Below are 11,198 nucleotides of genomic sequence, written 5' to 3' on the forward strand. Positions count from 1 at the left end.
ACGCTGAAGATCTGCTTTATAGTGCGATTGATAATTAAAGGCATTATATTCCTGTGGTCGGGGAGAATTAATTCATGGTAAACGCTATATGTTGACTCAATCAGAAATGACTTTTAAATTCTAAAGCGGATCTTCAGCGATACAGATTGAATAGATCCCCAAGTATTGTATCAAAGGACACTTCTCTGGACTAAACATTTTATAGACCGAGGCTGTCTGAAAATGTTACTAGCTGATTTCCTAGAGGAAATCCTGGTTCAGGATGTAGATATTTCTGTATTTCATTTTCAATACATTTGCTAACATTTCTCAAAACATGTTTTCCCCTTGGGGTATTGTGTGTAGATGGGTGAGAAGAAAATCTATTTAATCCATTTTGAATTCAGACTGTAACACAACAAAATGTGGATTTATTTTGTATTATTTAACCTTTTATTTAACTAGGCAAGTCAGTTAGTTACAGTTATTTACAATGACGGCCTGCCAAAAGGAAAAAGGCCTCTTGCGGGGACGGGGGCTGGGATTAAAAATAAATAAAATTAAAATATAGGACAAAATACACATCACGACAAGAGAGACAACACAACACTACATAAAGAGAGACCTAAAACAACAACATAGCATGGCAGCAGCACATGACAACACAGCATGGTAGCAGCACAGCATGACAACAACATGGTAGCAGCACAAAACAGGGTACAAACATTATTGGGCACAGACAACAGCACAAAGGGCAGGAAGGTAGAGACAACAATACATCACACAAAGCAGCTACAACTGTCAGTAAGAGTGTCCATGATTGAGTCTTTGAATGAAGAGATTGAGATAAAACTGTCCAGTTTGAGTGTTTTTTGCAACTCGTTCCAGTCGCTAGCTGCAGCGAACTGAAAAGACGAGAGACTCAGGAATGTGTGTGCTTTGGGGACCTTTAACAGAATGTGACTGGCAGAACGGGTGTTGTATGTGGAGGATGAGGGCTGTAGTAGATATCTCAGATAGGGGGGAGTGAGGCCTAAGAGGGTTTTATAAATAAGCATCAACTAGTGGGTCTTGCGACGGGTATACAGAGATGACCAGTTTACAGAAGACTTGAGTGCAGTGACGTGTCCTATAAGGAGCATTGGTGGCAAATCTGATGGCGGAATGGTTGATGTAAACTGAGAAGAGCGTGGGAATAATGGTAGTGGTAAGAACACTGCAATAACTTCTCACTCACTGATCATTACTCCAATGAATTTCTATCCATGTGCTAGTGTCTGGAACACTGACAATGACTTCAAAGGTCAAAAGTATTCCAGGTTATAGACCGAATCAAGAAACATTGACCAATGTGTTGGAGACCAATATAAACCATGACAGCATAAGACTTGCTGGCCAAAGGCCGCTAAACAATATCACATCATATCAGTGTGATCTGAGCTTGCTGATATCAGGCATGCTCTCTGCCATTGTCATTAAACATAAACCTTTGGAATAGTACATTGATAGGACACTTTCCAATTGGCTAACACTATGAATACTGACAATTGGCTTTCTATACTCATCTCCTTACCTTGATCTGAGAAGACAGGGTAGGTAAAACCAGTGACGGAGGCCCACCAAGGGATTTGGTTTCACCTTTAAGTCTCAGCATATTAGGAGCTTTACTGGATGCTTTTACTGGACCGTATTAAGCTGTGAATCACCTGTATGTATCATGTCTGTTCTTTTGAGAGTGCTTGATAGTGATAACAGCTTGATTGTGCAACGTGGAACAAAATTATAATCCAGCAATAAAAAAATGACAACTCACTCTGTGTTGGGACCTTCGGACACAGGTTGGCCATTCACCTTGCATTTATGGGATCGCATCAGAGCAATCAAAGTTGTATAAATACTCAGTGAGCGTCTCTCAGTGTTTACTTACAGTAACATCACCACAGAGGATCTCTAAGGTCAGTTATTTACTTAATATATATTATGTTTTAATCACCTGATCATTGCTGTTTGACTTTCAAGATATACAAAATTATACTATTCGTACCTCAGTAAACAAGAAAAGTGTGAATACTACTAATATTCATTGATTCCATGTTGTGTAAGTAGTGCTTGGTTTGTTTTTGTAAACTGAGAAAGTTCCAGTGCATAAATAAGGGCATTTATAAAGTCCTGTATATCATTGTCATAAATCAGTGATCCTGTATATAACACAAATCAGTGATCCTGTATATAATATTGTTATAAAATCACTGAATCAGAGTGGTATATTACTGTTGTATAAGCCGATATTCTCCATTGTGTTCACAGGTGTATTGTCAGCAGATCACCATGAAGGTTGTCGCAGTAATCCTGGCTCTAGCCGTCCTCTCAGGTGACCTTTTTACTTCTTCTGAGTTTGTGTCCCAAATACCACCCTATTCCCTATACACCCTGGTCAAAAGTAGTGCACTAAATACGGAATAGGGTGCCATTTGGGATGCCGCCTACCTAAGATAATCATTGGGGTTTCATCAGTTCTGGAAAAACATTTGTTTTCTGAAACATTACCCAACAGGATAATTGACAGGGGAAATACAAATACCAACTGGTTTAAATCAATCGATTGCTCCATTCTCTTAACTATAGGCTGCCATGCATGGGTGCTACCCATGCAGGATGAGCCCCAAACTCCCTGGGAGAAGACAATTGACCAGTTTAAGGACTACATAACAGATCTGAACTCTAAGGCTGATGAGAAGGTGAAGAACATCAGGGCCTCCCAGCTCAGCAGAGAACTGGAGTGAGTTTATTTCTGTGCAAATTTACCTTTTACTTTCCTACAGTTGGCCATTAATCCTGGCAAAAACATAAACAAATATGGTGAAATATCTCCCTGATGTGCATTTAGCTTCAAGCCTTTTTGCAGATGTCTTCAATACTATTGTGAATAATCATGCTCCCTTCAAAGAATGAAGGGTTAAAGGTAGATGGAATGCCTGGTACACTCCGGAATTATCACAAGTCATTCATAAAAGAGATGATGCTTGGGTCAAGGTCAGGCACACAGGCTTAGGCCCGGACTGGCAAGCTTTTAAGCAACTGAGGAATCATTGTGTAAGTCAAATCAGAAAGGCAAAATGATTATGTAACCGCTCTTTCGGATTTTAATGGGCTAAATTCTGGAAAACTGTCAATCGCTGAAGAGTTCTACTTCCTCCACTGCAACAACAAATTTAAATCAGAAACTGGCCTTATTACAGGAAAAAGGAATGCATTTTATCACCATTTTATTTCAGGAGGCTCTTAGAAGTTATTTCAAAGCCTATTCACAATGATGCTGATAGAGGAAACTTGCTGAATGATCCGAGAAATGATAGTCAAAGCTTTCCTTTTAGCCTATTTACAGAAAAATAAGTCATGGATGCTTTGCTAGCAATAGACAAGAAATCCACAGGGGCCCGACAAATTGGATCCCGGTCTGCTTAATAAGTGTGCAGCACCCATTATTGTTGGCTCAATAACCCACATTTTCTATTTAACATTAGCAGGAAATATTACAAAAGTATGGAAATCAGCTCTTGTGCTGGGAGGGGATAGTGGTGTTCCTTGTCTAGCTATGACTCTTGACCTTTAGACACAAAATGAATGCTGCTTTGTTTTTGGACCTGTTGAAAGATTTTGATACTGTTGATGATGATTATTGAATAAATTGTCCTCGATAGGCCTGAGCTCTGACACCTGTTCATGGTTATCTTAGTGACAGAACTCAGGCCATCGTGATTGATGGGGTTAAGTCTGAATTTCTTGTACATGAAGGTGTACCACAGGAGGTGATTTTGGGACCTGTTCTCCACTATTTATACAAACCCCATTGGTCAATCTGTTAAAAATGTTCAACTTCATCTATATGCGGATGATACTATTATGTATGCTATTGCCCCGACTGTTGATTTGGCTGTCAAAACTAAAGTCAGATTTTTATAACTATGCAGGAATCCCTTACTGATTTAAAACTTGTGATTATTAGACAAAACTAAATACATGTTGTTTTCAGACTTCCGTAAGAATGTTTCAGATGAACTACATGTTCACTCATTAGATGGTTCTCAAATCGAACGTGTTCCCGCATGTCAATACTTAGGCATTTGGATTGCTATGGATTTGACGTTTAAATTCAGATTTAGAGTTGTCTTTTTCTACAGAAACAGATATTGCCTTTCTCTAAGCAGTAGGAAGCAGATTATTCAGTCAACCTTTTTATCTGTTCTTGATGAAGGTGATATTATCAGCTGCTACTACTTTTAAACCTTTGGATGCCATCTTCCATAGTGCCCTTTGTTTTGTTACAAGTGACAGTTTTGATCCTCATCACTGCATCCTGTATCAAAAAGTTGGCTGGACTTCGCGAAAGACCTGTAGATCTCTACATTACTCCCTTTTAGTTTACAAGGCCCTACTTCATACACTTCTGTCTTATATAACTTTGCTATTGAAGTATAGTCACCTGAGTTGTCTGGATTGGTTGACTCTTGAGGTTCCTAGGGTCTCCACCGAGCTAGGTGAATCTGCTTTTAGTTTTAATGCTCCGTATTGCTGGAACAAAATTCGAAATACATTTCATCTTGATGTTCTGGTGCCGTTCGTGCAATTGAAAGTATTGATTGGGGACTTACTTGTGGAGGAATGTATCTGTTTTTCTGGGTGATTTGCAATGTTTTATTTGTTCTTCCCATTACTGTGTTTTTGTATTTTAATGTGTATACATATACAGTGCATTCAGAAAGTATTGAGACCCCTTGACTTTTTCCACATTTTGTTACGTTACAGCCTTCTTCTAAATGGATTAAAATGTGACATTTACATAAGTATTCAGACCAATTACTCAGTGCTTTGTTGAAGCACATTTGGCAGCGATTGCAGCATCGAATCTTCTTGGGTATGGTGCTACAAGCTTGGCACACCGGTATTTGGGGAGTTTCTCCCATTCTTTTCTGCAGATCCTCTCAGCCTGGGGAGCATTGCTGCACAGCTATTCTCAGGTCTCTCCTGAGATGTTCGATCGGGTTCAAATCCAGGCTCTGGCTGGGCCACTCAAGGACATTCAGAAACTCGGCCCGAAGCCACTCCTGCGTTGTCTTGGCTGTGTGCTTAGGGTCGTTGTCCTGTTGGAAGGTGAACCTTCGCCCAAGTCTGAGGTCCTGAGCGCTCTGGAGCAGGTTTTCATCAAGGATCTCTCTGTACTTTCCCCTCGATTCTGACTAGTCTCCCAGTCCCTGCTGCTGAAAAATATACCCACAGCATGATGCTGCCACAACCATGCTTCACCTTAGGGATGGTGCCAGGTTTCCTCCAGAGTGATGCTTGGCATTCAGGCCAAAGAGTTTAATCTTGGTTTCATCAGACCAGAGAATCTTGTTTCTCATGGTCTGAGAGTCCTTTAGGTGCCTTTTTGGCAAACTCCAAGCAGGCTGTCATGTGCCTTTTACTGAGGAGTGGCTTCCGTCTGGCCACTATCATAAAGGCCTGATTGGTGGAGTACTGCAGAGATGGTTGTCCTTCTGGAAGGTTCTTCTATCTCCACAGAGGAACTCTAGAGCTCTTTCAGAGTGACCATCAGGTTCTTGGTTTTATATTTTTACACCATTTGCTCAAATTTTGAGAAACTTGTTTTTGCTTTGTCATTATGGGGTATAGTGTGTAGATTTATGAGGAAAACATTTAATTTCATCAATTTTAGAATAAGGCTGTAACGTAACAAAATGTGGAAAAAGTCAAATACTTTCAGAATGCACTGTATTGTTCGGGTATCATGTGTATATTTAGGTTGTATATACAGGGCGCTTTTGTAAAAGAGACGTACATCTCAATATGCATTCCCTGTTAAAATAAAAAATACATTTCAAAATGTATATTTTCACCCAGTCCAAACACTCACCTATTCTGATGTATTTCATAAATGTCCACTGAGTGTCCAAAACATTAAGAACACCTTCCTAATGTTGAGTTAGATTCACCTGGTCAGTATGTCATGGAAAGAGCAGGTGTTTACATTGTTACATTACAAATGAAATAGTAATAGTAATTTAATAGGATCTATGTGTTAATAAACCTGTCTGTTTTCCCTCCCAGTACCCTGATCACAGACACCATGTCTGAGCTGAATATGTACAGTGATGATATGAAGACCAAACTGGGACCTCTCGCTAAGGACAGCGCTGAACGTCTGGGCAAGGAAGTGCAGCTCCTCGTTAACAAGTTGCAGGCTCACATGACTGAAGCTAAAGACCGTACCACAGTGTACACCCTGGAACTCCAGACCATGTTGGAGCAGAATGCCAATGACATCAGTCACAGGTTCAACACCTATAGCCGCAAGCTGAACAAGCGCCTGAGCAAAGACACCGAGGAGATCCGCAGGTGTGACAGAGAGAAGGCAGGAGCCGTTTGCCAGACTAAATCAATTAAAGTATTGAAGTCTTTAGATTGAAGTTTGATTGAAGATTGAAGTCTTTAAATTAAATGTTGGCTGTTATGTCATAATTCATCATGTATTGTTCACTGATTTAAAAAAAAAAAAAAAAGTTCAATACTGTCACATAAGTAGTCATGCACATAGAGGGAGTCATTTAACTGCAAACAAGTTCTAATGAAATGGAATGCTTTACCTTACTTTGTACAGTACCTGTCTTTGACATCTCCTTCCTCTCCACTCTTTTTTAGCAAAGTGACCACCTATTTCGAGGAGTTGCAGTCTCGAACCACCTCTAGTGTGGAATCCGTGAAGGATCGCTTTGAGCCTTACTACGTCCAGATCCGTGAGCGCGCTGAGGATAAGATGGCTATCCTCAGCAAACTGCTGACGACCCAGGCTGAAAAGGTGAGCACTGTCTGGCTCAGTAAGTAGAGCAAGGTGCTTGCATTGCCAATAATTGTGGGTTCGATTCCCGCTGGGGCTACCCATACAAATAAATGTATGCATGATTGCAAGCGCTTTGGATAAAAGTGTCTGCTACATGGAATATACAGTGGCAAGAAGAAGTATGTGAACCCTTTGGAATTACCTGGATTTCTGCATAAATTTGTCATAACAATAGACAAACACAGTGTGCTTAAAATAATAACACACAAATTATTGTATTTTTCTTGTCTATATTGAATACATCATTTAAACATTCACAGTGTAGGTTGGAAAAAGTATGTGAACCCCTAGGCTAATGACTTTTACAGAGCTTCCCTGCCCTGTAAAAAATACTCACTTGAGTTTGCTATTCACAAGAAGCATTGCCTGATGTGAAGCATGCCTTGAACCAAAGAGATCTCAGAAGACCTAAGATTAAGAATTGTTGACTGGAAAGGGTTACAAAAGTATCTCTAAAAGCCTTGATGTTCATCAGTTCATGGTAAGACAAATTGTCTATAAATGGAGAAAGTTCAGCACTGTTGCTACTCTACCTAGGAGTGGCCGTCCTGCAAAGATGACTGCAAGAGCACAGTGCAGAATGCTCAATAAGGTTAAGAAGAATCCTGGAGTGTCAGCTAAAAACATACAGAAATCTCTGGAACATGCTAACATCTCTGTTGATGAGTCTACGATACGTAAAACACTAAACAAGAATGGTGTTCATGGGAGGACACCACGGGAGAAGCCACTGCTGTCCAAAAAAACCATCGCTGCACGTCTGAAGTTTGCAAAAGAGCACCTGGATGTTCCACAGCGCTTCTGGCAAAATATTCTGTGGACAGATGAAACTACAGTTGAGTTGTTTGGAAGGAACACACAACATTATATGTGGAGAAAAAAAGTCACAGCACACCAACATCAAAACCTCATCCCAACTGTAAAGTATGGTGGAGGGAGCATCACGGTTTGGGGCTGCTTTTCTGCCTCAAGGCCTGGAGAGCCTGCTATCATCGATGGAAAAATGAATTCCCAAGTTTAGCAAGACAATTTGCAGGAGAATGTAAGGCTATCTGTCCTCCAATTGAAGCTCAACAGAAGTTGGGTAATGCAACAGGACAACGACCCAAAACACAGAAGTAAATCAACAACAGAATGGCTTCAACAGAAGAAAATACGCCTTCTGGAGTGGCACAGTCAGAGTCCTGACCTCAACCCGATTGAGATGCTGTGGCATGACCTCGAGAGTGGTTCACACCAGACATCCTAAGAATATTGCTGAACTGAAACAGTTTAAAGATGAATGGTCCAAAATTCCTCCTGACCATTGTGCAGGTCTGATCCGCAACTACAGAAAACGTTTGGTTGAGGTTATTGCTGCCAAAGGAGGGTCAACCAGTTATTAAATCCAAGGGTCCACATACTTATTCCACCCTACACTGTGAATGTTTACACAGTGTGTTCAATAAAGACATGAAAAGATATAATTGTTTGTGTGTTATTAGTTTAAGCTGTCTATTGTTGTGACTAAGATGATCAGATCAAATGTTATGACCAATTTATGCAGAAATCCAGGTAATTCCAGAGGGTTCACATACTTTTTCTTGCCACTGTATTATATTACAACTAGCTGCACCTAAATGGCATTTATTATATCAGCTGAAGGACAAGCTTGAGTCCCGGGCTGAGGAGGTCCGCGAGCAGCTGGAGAAGACCACCGAGAACCTCCGCAGCACCCTCGAGGGCAAAACGGAGGAACTGCGCACCTGGTTCAACCCCTACGGCCTCGTAATCCGTGATCAGGCTAAGGCCATCATGGAGGCCATGTAAATCAACATACCACCATGCAGGCTTAGGGTGACGGTCTAGTTCACTCACTATGTTCTATGTCACATATTTCACCCAAGTTAAAAAAAGGGAAGGGAAGTTGCCTTTCAGAAACCATTTCGTTTGTCACTCCATTCGTAAACAAGACATAATGCATATTTGGCTGAGCACAGAGCTTTTCAGACTTGTAACAGATCCCCAAGATCAACCAAACAAATCTACTTGTGTTAATATCCTCTCTCCCTCATTGTCATCCACCTCTACAAAAAGCACCCTTTCAAGGCCTAGCTGATAAAGTTCACAGAGATGCACACTCTAGCCATTACTGCTTAACATCAAAATGTATATTAGCGGTACAGAACAGTTGTGGTAGGGGAATTGTATAAAGGGCTTTGTGAGTAAGTAATAATAAAAAAAACATACATTGGTGACTGTGGTGAAAGTCTGTCAATCCAATAAAAACATCTATACTAATCTGGGAATTGTTATTCTTATTTTATGATCATAGATATGACAATCATCATAAGCTAGGTTTCCATCCAATTGGCAACAGATTTATGTGAATATTCTCAAATCTGCATTCAAAAACATGCACTTTTTCCCACCAAAGGTGTTTCAATTACAGATATGGAGGACTCGGGGGCCCAAAAGTCCGTTTTAGCATGGGCAGCGCCATAGAGGACTTTCACCATCTTGAAGTAGTCAACTGAGTGGGACTTCCAATGGGTTAAGGAAGGATCACATCATTTGTATTCAGACCCTTTACTCAGTCCTTTGGTGAAGCACCTTTGCCAACGATTACAGCCTCAAGTCTTCTTGGGTATGACGCTACAAGCTTGGCGCACCGGTAGTAGGGAACAAAAATATAAATGCAACATACAACAATTTCAAAGATTTTACTGAGTTACAGTTCATATAAGGAAATCAGTCAATTTAAATAAATTCATTAGGCCCTAATCTATGGATTTCACATGACTGGGCAGTGGTTCATCCATGGGTGGGCCTGGGAGGGCATAGGCTCCCACACATAGGCACCCACTGGGAAGCCAGGCCCAGCCAATCAATGAGTTTATCCCCACAAAAGGCTTTATTACAGTCAGAAATATTCAGCGAAGTCAGCATGCCAATTTCACGCATGCTCAAAACATGAGACATCTGTGGCCTTGTGTTGTGACAAAACTGGCCTTTTATTGTCCCCAGCAAAAGGTGCACCTGTGTAATGACCATACTGTTTAATCAGCTCCTTGATATGCGACACTTGTCAGGTGGATGGATTATCTTGGCAAAGGAGAAATGCTCACTTACAGGGATATAAACAAATTTGTGCACAAAATTTGACAGAAATAAGCTTTTTGTGAGTATGGATCATTTCAGGGATCTTTTATTTCAGCTCATGAAACATGGGACCAACACTCTACATGTGTTTATATTTGTGTTCAGTGTAAATAAACCACTTGCTATTTATTAGAAATGTGAATCAAGTTCATCACTGTCCATCACTTGACCACCATGAAGTTCATCGCCGTCCATCACTTGACCACCATGAAGTTCATCACCGTCCATCACTTGACCACCATGAAGTTCATCACCGTCCATCACTTGACCACCATGAAGTTCATCGCCGTCCATCACTTGACCACCATGAAGTTCATCACCGTCCATCACTTGACCACCATGAAGTTCATCACCGTCCATCACTTGACCACCATGAAGTTCATCACCGTCCATCACTTCACCACCATGAAGTTCATCACCGTCCATCACTTCACCACCATGAAGTTCATCAGTTATTTAAATCTGCTTATAAACTCTAATGCTTTTCTACATCGCACTGGTAGTACAACGTAGCATGTCATCACGTGACTCCCAAGTTAAATTCGACATGATGGTTTATTATATATTTGCCCATAAAAGGAGTTTCCACTGCAATTGTGGGATAATTAATTGTACCGAGAAAAAAAAAAGATCCCGCCATGTTGACCGAACAAATTGTCTGTACCGACACGTCATGTCTCAATCACCCTTCTTCATTATTATTTATACGGCATGGCTTTACTTGCATAAAAACTGTGGATGGAAACACAGTTACTGTGGAGAAACTTCAGCGGAAACAACACAAAAGTCAAAGTCAAGATACTTTTATTGTAAGACAACTGTAAATAAAAACTTTAAAAAAAACTTTTGCATTGATAATGAGACATCTAAAGAATGAAAATGATCAGTACAGAATCAATATAACAATCCTTTCCATCACATCTTTGTGTTGACAATAGCTTTGCTGTACATACACAGTGCTTAAAGATTCAATGAGTAATGTTTACTGAATGGTGACATCTTTGACATTTGAAAATGACTAATTACAATAGTGTCACAAACCACACTTCGCATTTCCAGAAATCAAAGATGGTAAGTAATCACCATTTACCAAACAATTGACTATTTGGAAAGCAGATCTAACCGTTACCCCAAAGGACACAACTTAAGGTGTTTTCACATTTGTTCCCTTTCAGCCAAT

The 11,198-nt window shown here is 40.4% G+C and overlaps 1 protein-coding gene across 1 annotated transcript; it reads left to right on the plus strand.

Annotated features, from left to right (window-relative positions):
- The first annotated feature begins 1,074 nt into the window (after positions 1-1,074).
- On the plus strand, positions 1,075-9,149 carry LOC120027516 (apolipoprotein Eb-like). Its single transcript, XM_038972478.1, has 5 exons — positions 1,075-2,350; positions 2,605-2,758; positions 6,088-6,375; positions 6,679-6,835; positions 8,516-9,149. Exons 1-5 carry the CDS (start codon positions 2,308-2,310, stop codon positions 8,684-8,686), a joined length of 813 nt encoding a protein of 270 aa, XP_038828406.1. The 5' UTR covers positions 1,075-2,307; the 3' UTR covers positions 8,687-9,149.
- The last annotated feature ends 2,049 nt before the right edge of the window (positions 9,150-11,198 follow it).

This window comes from Salvelinus namaycush, chromosome 32 (genome assembly GCF_016432855.1).
Source record: "Salvelinus namaycush isolate Seneca chromosome 32, SaNama_1.0, whole genome shotgun sequence".
In the NCBI taxonomy this organism is placed as follows: domain Eukaryota; kingdom Metazoa; phylum Chordata; class Actinopteri; order Salmoniformes; family Salmonidae; genus Salvelinus; species Salvelinus namaycush.

What these genes read in the sequence shown, in the direction of transcription:
- LOC120027516 (XM_038972478.1), top strand. Translation starts at nt 2,308, where the DNA reads ATGAAGGTTGTCGCAGTAATCCTGGCTCTAGCCGTCCTCTCAG. An exon ending in GGCTCTAGCCGTCCTCTCAG is followed by an intron (nt 2,351 to 2,604) that starts GTGACCTTTTTA and finishes TCTTAACTATAG; the next exon opens with GCTGCCATGCATGGGTGCTA. An exon ending in GACACCGAGGAGATCCGCAG is followed by an intron (nt 6,376 to 6,678) that starts GTGTGACAGAGA and finishes ACTCTTTTTTAG; the next exon opens with CAAAGTGACCACCTATTTCG.